Raw genomic sequence first — 13,640 nt, 5'->3', positions numbered from 1 at the left:
TGTTTGTCTTACGAAAGTGAAACATAGACTTGATGAAAATAAATAGAATTGTAGCCTCAAAACAATTTCAAGTTCTCTGGATTTGAAACTTTTATAACATTGATTCTAAAAATATTTATTTCTGAATTATTTTTAGGCTTAAGTTTTTTATTTTACGGTCGCTTTGCTTGAAATTAAAAAAAAAAAATTTTTGGGGAAAAATCCAATCAAAATATAGTGACGTCATTCTGCTTCCATAATCAAGGGGAACAAATTTGTGTGTAGAAACATTTCCAAAAGTAAACAAATATGGCGCGAGGTGTGTGGAGTGGAAGCATGGTCGTGTGTTATATTGTTTTCTTATATTTGTTCTCAGTCGGGTATAGAGGTAGGTGTTGATAAACTATAGTCAGGTGTTGATAAACTATGGTCAGGTGTTGATAAACTATGGTCAGGTGTTGATAAACTATAGTCAGGTAGGTGTTGATAAACTGGTAGGTGTTGATAAGATTATTAAGATAAACTATGGTCAGGTGTTGATAAACCATGGTCAGGTGTTGATAAACTATAGGCAGGTAGGTGTTGATAAACCATGGTCAGGTGTTGATAAACCATGGTCAGGTAGGTGTTGATAAACTATGGTCAGGTAGGTGTTGATAAACTATGGTCAGGTAGGTGTTGATAAGATAAACTATGGTCAGGTAGGTGTTGATAAACTATAGGCAGGTGTTGATAAACTATAGGCAGGTAGGTGTTGATAAACTATAGGCAGGTGTTGATAAACTATAGGCAGGTGTTGATAAACTATAGGCAGGTGTTGATAAACTATAGGCAGGTGTTTATAAACTATAGGCAGGTAGGTGTTGATAAACTATAGGCAGGTGTTGATAAACTATGGTCAGGTGTTGATAAACTATAGTCAGGTAGGTGTTGATAAACTATGGCCAGGTGTTGATAAACCATGGTCAGGTGTTGATAAACTATGGTCAGGTGTTGATAAACTATAGTCAGGTGTTGATAAACTATAGGCAGGTGTTGATAAACTATGGTCAGGTGTTGATAAACTATAGGCAGGTGTTGATAAACTATAGGTAGGTGTTGATAAACTATAGTCAGGTAGGTGTTGATAAACTATAGGTAGGTGTTGATAAACTATAGTCAGGTGTTGATAAACTATAGTCAGGTGTTGATAAAGTTTAGTCAGGTGTTGATAAACTATAGTCAGGTGTTGATAAACTATGGTCAGGTGTTGATAAACTATAGGCAGGAGTTGATAAACTATGGTCAGGTGTTGATAAACTATAGGCAGGTGTTGATAAACTATGGTCAGGTGTTGATAAAGTTTAGTCAGGTGTTGATAAACTATAGTCAGGTGTTGATAAACTATGGTCAGGTGTTGATAAACTATAGGCAGGAGTTGATAAACCATGGTCAGGTGTTGATAAACCATAGTGAGGTGTTGATAAACTATGGCCAGGTGTTGATAAACTATGGGCAGGTGTTGATAAACTATGGTCAGGTGTTGATAAACCATGGTCAGGTGTTGATAAACTATGACTGACACTGTCACTATCAATGACATTCACTGTTTGACAAGGTCGTTTATTGTGTGATATTTTCACCTTGACCTAGCTGACCCTGACTTTGACCTTGACCTGAGCCACTACGGAACTCACTTTGTGATCAGCTCGGCCCTGAACGACTACAACACGACCCTCGGGGAGGATGACGTCATATGGATCCTCCAGATCCTCAACCCTACGGTACGTCACGTGAGTCACGTGCGTCACATGCGTCATGTCTGGGGTTTCTTTGGCCGGGGACTTTTGCTAACTCGGGTCATAGCCGGGTCAAGGTCGCTGCTAAGGTAAGGGTTAAGTGTTTGGGTTAGGGCCATGGTTAAAGAAAGGGGCTGGTCAGTTAAGGACTGCAGTAAGGGGTTGGGCTATGGTCAGTTAAGGGTTGCTGTAAGGGGGTTGGGCTATGGTCAGTTAAGGGCTGCCTTGTAATGACGTCCATTTTGTTTTAGACAAAAACTGCGAGGCTAAAAATAGAAGTGGCTGGTACGGTCAGCAAGATGGCGCACGTGGGGGCATTGCGCGCGCAGAATGTTCACGTCTCGCCATTGATGAGGTCAGTGTCACGTCGCTGTCACGTCTATTGTCTGTCACGTCTATTGTCTGTCACGTCTATAGTCTGTCACGTCTATTGTCTGTCACGTCTGTTGTCTGTCACGTCTATTGTCTTTCACGTCTATTGTCTGTCACGTCTATTGTCTGTCAAGTCTATTGTCTGTCACGTCTATTGTCTGTCACGTCTATTGTCTGTCACGTCTATTGTCTGTCACGTCTATTGTCTGTCACGTCTATTGTCTGTCACGTCTATTGTCTGTCACGTCTAATACCCGCCATTGAGCTGTCCCGGATGTGTGATTGTACTGTGGATCTCACCCAATGGTCATGGGATGTAAAGGGTCAAGTTGTGAGGGTAGAGATTCTAGCCACCCCACCCCGACCCCAGGCCGACCCCACCCCGACCCCAGGCCACCCCACTCCGACCCCACCCCGACCCCAGCCCGACCCCACCCCGACCCGACCCCACCCCGACCCCACCCCGACCCCACCAGATTGAATCACGTGACATATTTCTCAGGTCTGAGCAGGTCGGCTTGACCCAGTCCCTGGTCGTCTGGTCTACGGACGCCGTGTCTGTCACTGTCATCAACAACGGCAGGTCCCACGAGGGTCTGTTGGCTTTCCCCGTCAGCGTCTTTGGTACTCAGTACATAGTCGTCACGCTTCCGTGAGTACCGTGTCACAATCTCAAATCACTACACGTCAGGTCACATCACTACACTGTGACGTCGCGGTCACATTACATCACCATACTGTCACATCACTACATTGTCACGTTACATCACCACACTGTCCATCACTACATTGTCACGTTACATACTCACACTGTCACGTCACCAAATTGTCACGCCACTAAATTGTCACGTCACCCCTGCTAGAGGTAACCCAGTGCTGCAGGTGCTGACCTCCCATGACCTGACGCACGTGACCATCCATTTCACCGACATGTCACGTGACCTTGAGGCCAGCGATCAACACAAGTTCAAGGTCGTGTATAACGGTGAGACCTACACGCCCGGCTCGACCTTGGAGGTGACGATAGAGTCCAAGTAAGTCGCGTGACCCGACACAGGTCAATGTGTATGTGGGTCGAGGTCATCGTGTGGCTTTGATATTTGTATGCCAAGGTCAACCTTCATGTTTCAAGGCCAGACATGATGTAAAACTCGTTAACTAATTAGATGGGTGGTATTAAGCTCCCAACTTATTAGATGAGTAGTGTTAAAGCTTCCCAATTATGTAAATGAGCAGTAATTAAGCTCCCAACTAATTAGTCTTGGATCAATTGCCAGGTACCAGGTGTTTCAATTCCATGACTGCCACGCCCACCATCGGCTGAGGTCTGACTTCACAGGTGAGTCAGTGACCTTGACTTTACAGCTCATATGCGAGTCAGTGACCTTGACCTAACGTTAATTTTAACAAATCCACGGCCTTGAACTGACCACACACACACGTCAGGTAACCACGTGACGTCACACAACCTGACCACGTCATATAGGTTGTCCTTTATGACGTCACAGAATTACCCAAAAAAGTGTCAATAAATGTAACAATTTGGTTTCAATAAAAAGTTTGTTAGTAAAAACTTTTTACATTCAACTCTAACCCGTAACCCTAATCCTCATTCTTACCCTACACTAACTCTACCCTACCCTCCCCTACCATAGCCTCCCCTACCATACCCTACCCTAGCCTAGCCTAGCCTAGCCTAGCATAGCATAGCATAGCATTTCATAGCATAGCATAGCATAGCATAGCATAGCATAGCATAGCATAGCATAGCATAGCATAGCATAGCAAACCATAGCCTACCCTACCCTACCCTACCCTACCCTACCCTACCCTACCTTACCTTACCCTACCCTACCCTACCCTACCCTACCCTACCCCAATCCTAACCATAGCAGAAACCCCCTCCCCCAGAGTCTATGGCATGACGTTATTTTTCTGTCACGTGATTTAGGTACGTTGATCACATCAAGTTTACCGGTCGGCGTGATCTCAGGCAACTGTGTGACAAATTCCAACCCAGATGATGATCACGGCAGCCATCTTGAAGGTCAGTCACCTCGGTACGCTTTATCCACTCTGTGACGTATGATCCACTATATGACTTGAAGCCATTGTATGAATACGATCCATTGTATGCCGTATGCTCCATTGTGTGATGTATGCTCCACTGTATGACCTATGCTCAACTGTATGACGTATGCTCCACTGTATGACGTATGCTCCATTGTGTGATGTATGCTCCACTGTATGACCTATGCTCCACTGTATGACGTATGCTCCACTGTATGACGTATGCTCCACTGTATGACGTATGCTCCACTGTATGACCTATGCTCCACTGTATGACCTATGCTCCACTGTATGACGTATGCTCCACTGTATGACGTATGCTCCACTGTATGACGTATGCTCCACTGTATGACCTATGCTCTACTGTATGACATATGCTCCACTGTATGACGTATGCTCCACTGTATGACGTATGCTCCACTGTATGACGTATGCTCCACTGTATGACGTATGCTCCACTGTATGACGTATGCTCCACTGTATGACGTATGCTCCGCTGTATGACCTATGCTCCACTGTATGACATATGCTCCACTGTATGACGTATGCTCCACTGTATGACCTATGCTCCACTGTATGACCTATGCTCCACTGTATGACCTATGCTCCACTGTATGACGTATGCTCCACTGTATGACGTATGCTCCACTGTATGACGTATGCTCCACTGTATGACGTATGCTCCACTGTATGACGTATGCTCCACTGTATGACGTATGCTCCACAGAAATGCTTGTCCCCATCTCCAGCTGGGGTTACCATTTCTACATAGCCACCCCTAGCGCCGGCTACCCGACCCAGACCCGCATACGGGTCGTCTCCCTGACATTTGGCGTCCTGAGGCTCCACACAGGCCCGGGGGGACTCCACACAGACCCGGGGGGACTAGAGGACACCCAGCAGGTTGATGGCAGGACCGTTGCTGAGGTGAGGGATTGGGGTGGGTTGATTAGGGTGGGGTGATTGGGGAGGGGGTTGATTGGGTTGGGTTGATTGGGTTGGGGTGATTGGGGTGGGGTGATTGGGTTGGATTGATTGGGGTGGGGTGATTGGGGTGGGGTGATTGGGGTGGGGTGATTGGGGTGGGGTGATTGGGGTGGGGTGATTGGGGTGGATTGATTGGGGCGGGGTGATTGGGGTGGGTTGATTGGGGTGGGTTGATTGGGGTGGGTTGATTGAATGTTGACAGGTTCCTGTTGTATTTCTATGCTTAATTGTTTTTGTCCGATGTTAACAAATTATTTGTCCGATGTTAACAAATGATTTGTCTGATGTTAACAATGATTTGTCTGATGTTAACAAATGATTTGTCTGATGTTAACAAATGATTTGTCCGATGTTAACAAATGATTTGTCCGATGTTAACAAATGATTTGTCCGATGTTAACAAATGATTTGTCCGATGTTAACAAATGATTTGTCCGATGTTAACAAATGATTTGTCCGATGTTAACAAATGATTTGTCCGATGTTAACAAATGATTTGTCCGATGTTAACAAATCTCGTCTGCCCCTGGCACCAGGAGCTGACCCTCTTGTACCGAGCCCCCACCTTTTGGTGCCAGAAAATTCTGTCAGGTGAGGTCCACGCCTACCTGGTCTCCACGGTGCCAATCTTTGTCGTCATGTACTGGCCGGACAAGGTCACGGGGTCAAAAGGTCATTCAGGCATGATCCAGCTGGTTCCAAATGAAAATTGGCTGAGCTGGTATTACATCAGGTAAAGTGTTCCATTACATCAGGTAAATAGTTCTATGACATCAGGTAAATTGTTCTATGACATCAGGTAAATAGTTCTATGACATCAGGTAAATTGTTCTATGACATCAGGTAAATTGTTCTATGACATCAGGTTAATAGTTCCATGATATTGATTTAATTGTTATAATGTTGCTTGCTGAAAATCTCTGTCTAATATTTGTGTTTAAATGATATGACCTACTGACCTACTTCAGAGCACCTGACCTACAAAACAAGAACAGCTTCATCTACTTGAGTATTGTTGCCATGACTACGGATGTGGATGGGATCAGGATCGGCTTCAACCATCTGGACTCTACAGACGAGTGAGTTGGACATTTGTAGGACATTTGTAGGACATTTGTAGTTAATTTGTAGTTCATTTGTAGTACATCGGTAGGACATTGGAAGGACATTTGTAGGACATTTGTAAAACATTTGTAGGACATTTGTAGTACATTTGTAGTAAATTTGTAGTACATTTGTAGGACATTTGTAGTACATTTATAGTACATCCGTAGGACATTGGAAGGACATTTGTAGGACATTTGTAGGACATTTGGAGGACATTTGTAGGACATTTGTAGGACATATGTAGGATATTTGTAGGACATTTGTAGCACATCGGGTGGACATTTGTAGGACATTTGTGCGACATCGGTAGGACATTGGAAGGACATTTGTCGGACATTTGTAACAGATAGGTAGGACATTTTAAGGACATCGGGAGGACATTTTAGGACATTTGTAGGAACTTTGTAGCACGTCGTTAGCATATTTTTAGGACATTGGAAGGACAATGGTAGGACATTTAGTGGAGTAGTAACTACTGACGTCGTGTAGGAACTGTCGTGTAGGAACTGTTGCTGTCGTGTAGGAACTGTTGCTGTCGTGTAGGAACTGTTGCTGTCGTGTAGGAACTATTGCTGTCGTGTAGGAACTGTTGCTGTCGTGTAGAAACTGTTGCTGTCGTGTAGGAACTGTTGCTGTCGTGTAGGAACTGTTGCTGTCGTGTAGAAACTGTCGTGTAGGAACTGTTGCTGTCGTGTAGGAACTGTTGCTGTCGTGTAGGAACTGTTGCTGTCGTGTAGGAACTGTCGTGTAGGAACTGTTGCTGTCGTGTAGGAACTGTTGCTGTCGTGTAGGAACTGTCGTGTAGGAACTGTTGCTGTCGTGTAGGAACTGTTGCTGTCGTGTAGGAACTGTTGCTGTCGTGTAGGAACTGTTGCTGTCGTGTAGGAACTGTTGCTGTCGTGTAGGAACTGTTGCTGTCGTGTAGGAACTGTTGCTGTCGTGTAGGAACTGTCGCTGTCGTGTAGGAACTGTTGCTGTCGTGTAGGAACTGTTGCTGTCGTGTAGGAACTGTTGCTGTCGTGTAGGAACTGTTGCTGTCGTGTAGGAACTGTCGTGTAGGAACTGTTGCTGTCGTGTAGGAACTGTTGCTGTCGTGTAGGAACTGTTGCTGTCGTGTAGGAACTGTCGTGTAGGAACTGTTGCTGTCGTGTAGGAACTGTTGCTGTCGTGTAGGAACTGTTGCTGTCGTGTAGGAACTGTCGTGTAGGAACTGTTGCTGTCGTGTAGGAACTGTTGCTGTCGTGTAGGAACTGTTGCTGTCGTGTAGGAACTGTTGCTGTCGTGTAGGAACTGTTGCTGTCGTGTAGGAACTGTCGTGTAGTAACTGTTGCTGTCGTGTAGGAACTGTCATGTAGGAACTGTTGCTGTCGTGTAGGAACTGTTGCTGTCGTGTTGGAACTGTTGCTGTCGTGTAGGAACTGTTGCTTTCGTGTAGGAACTGTTGCTGTCGTGTAGGAACTGTTGTTGTCGTGTAGGAACTGTTGCTGTCGTGTAGGAACTGTTGCTGTCGTGTAGGAACTGTTGCTGTCGTGCAGGAACTGTCGTGTAGGAACTGTTGCTGTCGTGTAGGAACTGTCGTGTAGGAACTGTCGTGTAGGAACTGTTGCTGTCGTGTAGGAACTGTCGTGTAGGAACTGTTGCTGTCGTGTAGGAACTGTTGCTGTCGTGTAGGAACTGTCGTGTAGGAACTGTTGCTGTCGTGTAGGAACTGTCGCTGTCGTGTAGGAACTGTTGCTGTCGTGTAGGAACTGTCGTGTAGGAACTGTTGCTGTCGTGTAGGAACTGTTGCTGTCGTGTAGGAACTGTTGCTGTCGTGTAGGAACTGTTGCTGTCGTGTAGGAACTGTCGTGTAGGAACTGTTGCTGTCGTGTAGGAACTGTTGCTGTCGTGTAGGAACTGTCGCTGTCGTGTAGGAACTGTTGCTGTCGTGTAGGAACTGTTGCTGTTGTGTAGGAACTGTTGCTGTTGTGTAGGAACTGTTGCTGTCGTATAGGAACTGTTGCTGTCGTGTAGGAACTGTCGTGTAGGAACTGTTGCTGTCGTGTAGGAAATGTTGCTGTCGTGTAGGAACTGTTGCTGTCGTGTAGGAACTGTCGTGTAGGAACTGTTGCTGTCGTGTAGGAACTGTCGTGTAGGAACTGTTGCTGTCGTGTAGGAACTGTTGCTGTCGTGTAGGAACTGTCGTGTAGGAACTGTTGCTGTCGTGTAGGAACTGTCGTTTAGGAACTGTTGCTGTCGTGTAGGAACTGTTGCTGTCGTGTAGGAACTGTTGCTGTCGTGTAGGAACTGTTGCTGTCGTGTAGGAACTGTTGCTGTCGTGTAGGAACTGTTGCTGTCGTGTAGGAACTGTTGCTGTCGTGTAGGAACTGTTGCTGTCGTGTAGGAACTGTTGCTGTCGTGTAGGAACTGTTGCTGTCGTGTAGGAACTGTTGCTGTCGTGTAGGAACTGTCGCTGTCGTGTAGGAACTGTTGCTGTCGTGTAGGAACTGTTGCTGTCGTGTAGGAACTGTCGTGTAGGAACTGTTGCTGTCGTGTAGGAACTGTTGCTGTCGTGTAGGAACTGTTGCTGTCGTGTAGGAACTGTTGCTGTCGTGTAGGAACTGTTGCTGTCGTGTAGGAACTGTTGCTGTCGTGTAGGAACTGTTGCTGTCGTGTAGGAACTGTCGCTGTCGTGTAGGAACTGTTGCTGTCGTGTAGGAACTGTTGCTGTCGTGTAGGAACTGTTGCTGTCGTGTAGGAACTGTTGCTGTCGTGTAGGAACTGTCGTGTAGGAACTGTTGCTGTCGTGTAGGAACTGTTGCTGTCGTGTAGGAACTGTTGCTGTCGTGTAGGAACTGTCGTGTAGGAACTGTTGCTGTCGTGTAGGAACTGTTGCTGTCGTGTAGGAACTGTTGCTGTCGTGTAGGAACTGTCGTGTAGGAACTGTTGCTGTCGTGTAGGAACTGTTGCTGTCGTGTAGGAACTGTTGCTGTCGTGTAGGAACTGTTGCTGTCGTGTAGGAACTGTTGCTGTCGTGTAGGAACTGTCGTGTAGTAACTGTTGCTGTCGTGTAGGAACTGTCATGTAGGAACTGTTGCTGTCGTGTAGGAACTGTTGCTGTCGTGTTGGAACTGTTGCTGTCGTGTAGGAACTGTTGCTTTCGTGTAGGAACTGTTGCTGTCGTGTAGGAACTGTTGTTGTCGTGTAGGAACTGTTGCTGTCGTGTAGGAACTGTTGCTGTCGTGTAGGAACTGTTGCTGTCGTGCAGGAACTGTCGTGTAGGAACTGTTGCTGTCGTGTAGGAACTGTCGTGTAGGAACTGTCGTGTAGGAACTGTTGCTGTCGTGTAGGAACTGTCGTGTAGGAACTGTTGCTGTCGTGTAGGAACTGTTGCTGTCGTGTAGGAACTGTCGTGTAGGAACTGTTGCTGTCGTGTAGGAACTGTCGCTGTCGTGTAGGAACTGTTGCTGTCGTGTAGGAACTGTCGTGTAGGAACTGTTGCTGTCGTGTAGGAACTGTTGCTGTCGTGTAGGAACTGTTGCTGTCGTGTAGGAACTGTTGCTGTCGTGTAGGAACTGTCGTGTAGGAACTGTTGCTGTCGTGTAGGAACTGTTGCTGTCGTGTAGGAACTGTCGCTGTCGTGTAGGAACTGTTGCTGTCGTGTAGGAACTGTTGCTGTTGTGTAGGAACTGTTGCTGTTGTGTAGGAACTGTTGCTGTCGTATAGGAACTGTTGCTGTCGTGTAGGAACTGTCGTGTAGGAACTGTTGCTGTCGTGTAGGAAATGGTGCTGTCGTGTAGGAACTGTTGCTGTCGTGTAGGAACTGTCGTGTAGGAACTGTTGCTGTCGTGTAGGAATTGTCGTGTAGGAACTGTTGCTGTCGTGTAGGAACTGTTGCTGTCGTGTAGGAACTGTCGTGTAGGAACTGTTGCTGTCGTGTAGGAACTGTCGTTTAGGAACTGTTGCTGTCGTTTAGGAACTGTTGCTGTCGTGTAGGAACTGTTGCTGTCGTGTAGGAACTGTTGCTGTCGTTTAGGAACTGTTGCTGTCGTGTACGAACTGTTGCTGTCGTGTAGGAACTGTTGCTGTCGTGTAGGAACTGTTGCTGTCGTGTAGGAACTGTTGCTGTCGTGTAGGAACTGTTGCTGTCGTGTAGGAACTGTCGCTGTCGTGTAGGAACTGTTGCTGTCGTGTAGGAACTGTTGCTGTTGTGTAGGAACTGTTGCTGTTGTGTAGGAACTGTTGCTGTCGTATAGGAACTGTTGCTGTCGTGTAGGAACTGTCGTGTAGGAACTGTTGCTGTCGTGTAGGAAATGTTGCTGTCGTGTAGGAACTGTTGCTGTCGTGTAGGAACTGTCGTGTAGGAACTGTTGCTGTCGTGTAGGAACTGTCGTGTAGGAACTGTTGCTGTCGTGTAGGAACTGTTGCTGTCGTGTAGGAACTGTCGTGTAGGAACTGTTGCTGTCGTGTAGGAACTGTCGTTTAGGAACTGTTGCTGTCGTGTAGGAACTGTTGCTGTCGTGTAGGAACTGTTGCTGTCGTGTAGGAACTGTTGCTGTCGTGTAGGAACTGTTGCTGTCGTGTAGGAACTGTTGCTGTCGTGTAGGAACTGTTGCTGTCGTGTAGGAACTGTTGCTGTCGTGTAGGAACTGTTGCTGTCGTGTAGGAACTGTTGCTGTCGTGTAGGAACTGTTGCTGTCGTGTAGGAACTGTCGCTGTCGTGTAGGAACTGTTGCTGTCGTGTAGGAACTGTTGCTGTTGTGTAGGAACTGTTGCTGTCGTGTAGGAACTGTTGCTGTCGTGTAGGAACTGTTGCTGTCGTGTAGGAACTGTCGTGTAGGAACTGTTGCTGTCGTGTAGGAAATGTTGCTGTCGTGTAGGAACTGTTGCTGTCGTGTAGGAACTGTCGTGTAGGAACTGTTGCTGTCGTGTAGGAACTGTCGTGTAGGAACTGTTGCTGTCGTGTAGGAACTGTTGCTGTCGTGTAGGAACTGTCGTGTAGGAACTGTTGCTGTCGTGTAGGAACTGTCGTTTAGGAACTGTTGCTGTCGTGTAGGAACTGTTGCTGTCGTGTAGGAACTGTTGCTGTCGTGTAGGAACTGTTGCTGTCGTGTAGGAACTGTTGCTGTCGTGTAGGAACTGTTGCTGTCGTGTAGGAACTGTCGTGTAGGAACTGTTGCTGTCGTGTAGGAACTGTCGTTTAGGAACTGTTGCTGTCGTGTAGGAACTGTCGCTGTCGTGTAGGAACTGTTGCTGTCGTGTAGGAACTGTCGTGTAGGAACTGTTGCTGTCGTGTAGGAACTGTTGCTGTCGTGTAGGAACTGTTGCTGTCGTGTAGGAACTGTTGCTGTCGTGTAGGAACTGTCGTGTAGGAACTGTTGCTGTCGTGTAGGAACTGTTGCTGTCGTGTAGGAACTGTCGCTGTCGTGTAGGAACTGTTGCTGTCGTGTAGGAACTGTTGCTGTTGTGTAGGAACTGTTGCTGTTGTGTAGGAACTGTTGCTGTCGTATAGGAACTGTTGCTGTCGTGTAGGAACTGTCGTGTAGGAACTGTTGCTGTCGTGTAGGAAATGTTGCTGTCGTGTAGGAACTGTTGCTGTCGTGTAGGAACTGTCGTGTAGGAACTGTTGCTGTCGTGTAGGAATTGTCGTGTAGGAACTGTTGCTGTCGTGTAGGAACTGTTGCTGTCGTGTAGGAACTGTCGTGTAGGAACTGTTGCTGTCGTGTAGGAACTGTCGTTTAGGAACTGTTGCTGTCGTTTAGGAACTGTTGCTGTCGTGTAGGAACTGTTGCTGTCGTGTAGGAACTGTTGCTGTCGTTTAGGAACTGTTGCTGTCGTGTACGAACTGTTGCTGTCGTGTAGGAACTGTTGCTGTCGTGTAGGAACTGTTGCTGTCGTGTAGGAACTGTTGCTGTCGTGTAGGAACTGTTGCTGTCGTGTAGGAACTGTCGCTGTCGTGTAGGAACTGTTGCTGTCGTGTAGGAACTGTTGCTGTTGTGTAGGAACTGTTGCTGTTGTGTAGGAACTGTTGCTGTCGTATAGGAACTGTTGCTGTCGTGTAGGAACTGTCGTGTAGGAACTGTTGCTGTCGTGTAGGAAATGTTGCTGTCGTGTAGGAACTGTTGCTGTCGTGTAGGAACTGTCGTGTAGGAACTGTTGCTGTCGTGTAGGAACTGTCGTGTAGGAACTGTTGCTGTCGTGTAGGAACTGTTGCTGTCGTGTAGGAACTGTCGTGTAGGAACTGTTGCTGTCGTGTAGGAACTGTCGTTTAGGAACTGTTGCTGTCGTGTAGGAACTGTTGCTGTCGTGTAGGAACTGTTGCTGTCGTGTAGGAACTGTTGCTGTCGTGTAGGAACTGTTGCTGTCGTGTAGGAACTGTTGCTGTCGTGTAGGAACTGTTGCTGTCGTGTAGGAACTGTTGCTGTCGTGTAGGAACTGTTGCTGTCGTGTAGGAACTGTTGCTGTCGTGTAGGAACTGTTGCTGTCGTGTAGGAACTGTCGCTGTCGTGTAGGAACTGTTGCTGTCGTGTAGGAACTGTTGCTGTTGTGTAGGAACTGTTGCTGTCGTGTAGGAACTGTTGCTGTCGTATAGGAACTGTTGCTGTCGTGTAGGAACTGTCGTGTAGGAACTGTTGCTGTCGTGTAGGAAATGTTGCTGTCGTGTAGGAACTGTTGCTGTCGTGTAGGAACTGTCGTGTAGGAACTGTTGCTGTCGTGTAGGAACTGTCGTGTAGGAACTGTTGCTGTCGTGTAGGAACTGTTGCTGTCGTGTAGGAACTGTCGTGTAGGAACTGTTGCTGTCGTGTAGGAACTGTCGTTTAGGAACTGTTGCTGTCGTGTAGGAACTGTTGCTGTCGTGTAGGAACTGTTGCTGTCGTGTAGGAACTGTTGCTGTCGTGTAGGAACTGTTGCTGTCGTGTAGGAACTGTTGCTGTCGTGTAGGAACTGTTGCTGTCGTGTAGGAACTGTTGCTGTCGTGTAGGAACTGTTGCTGTCGTGTAGGAACACGGTGATCAAGGAACTGCTGTCCGGCTTCACCTTCATTGCTCGGCTAGTCTCTAGCGGTCAAGGTCACGTGATCCAGCACCTGCACCAGCACACCTTCGCCTGCTACACCCGGCTGGTTGTCAAGGCGGGACGGGTCCTATATCAGCAGGGGATGGCGTTCAGAAACATGACCCAGGTGGGTGGGGCACACAGGTGGGTGGGGCAGAGATGACACAGGTGGGTGGGGCACACAGGTGGGTGGGGCAGAGATGATACAGGTGGGTGGGGCACACAGGTGGGTGGGGCAGATTGTATGACCTTACCACGTGACTGTATGACCATGTGATTGTATGATCTTACCACGTGACTATATGACCTTAC

The 13,640-nt window shown here is 47.2% G+C and overlaps 1 protein-coding gene across 1 annotated transcript; it reads left to right on the top strand.

Moving 5' to 3' along the window:
* The first annotated feature begins 265 nt into the window (after positions 1-265).
* On the top strand, positions 266-13,491 carry LOC131936766 (uncharacterized). Its single transcript, XM_059293830.1, has 11 exons — positions 266-367; positions 1,612-1,742; positions 2,009-2,112; positions 2,632-2,781; positions 2,993-3,163; positions 3,407-3,468; positions 4,081-4,176; positions 4,927-5,126; positions 5,723-5,919; positions 6,155-6,265; positions 13,275-13,491. Exons 1-11 carry the CDS (start codon positions 289-291, stop codon positions 13,489-13,491), a joined length of 1,518 nt encoding a protein of 505 aa, XP_059149813.1. The 5' UTR covers positions 266-288.
* Positions 13,492-13,640: the final 149 nt, after the last annotated feature.

The sequence above is a fragment of the Physella acuta genome, unplaced genomic scaffold (genome assembly GCF_028476545.2).
Source record: "Physella acuta isolate Inbredline_101_S28 unplaced genomic scaffold, ASM2847654v3 ptg000186l, whole genome shotgun sequence".
In the NCBI taxonomy this organism is placed as follows: domain Eukaryota; kingdom Metazoa; phylum Mollusca; class Gastropoda; family Physidae; genus Physella; species Physella acuta.
This window is presented reverse-complemented; position numbering and strand designations above follow the sequence as displayed.

Coding starts and splice junctions, on each gene's coding strand:
- LOC131936766 (XM_059293830.1), top strand. CDS start 289: ATGGCGCGAGGTGTGTGGAGTGGAAGCATGGTCGTGTGTTATATTGTT. Junction 3,164..3,406: donor GAGGTGACGATAGAGTCCAA/GTAAGTCGCGTG, acceptor ATCAATTGCCAG/GTACCAGGTGTTTCAATTCC. Junction 3,469..4,080: donor GCTGAGGTCTGACTTCACAG/GTGAGTCAGTGA, acceptor CACGTGATTTAG/GTACGTTGATCACATCAAGT.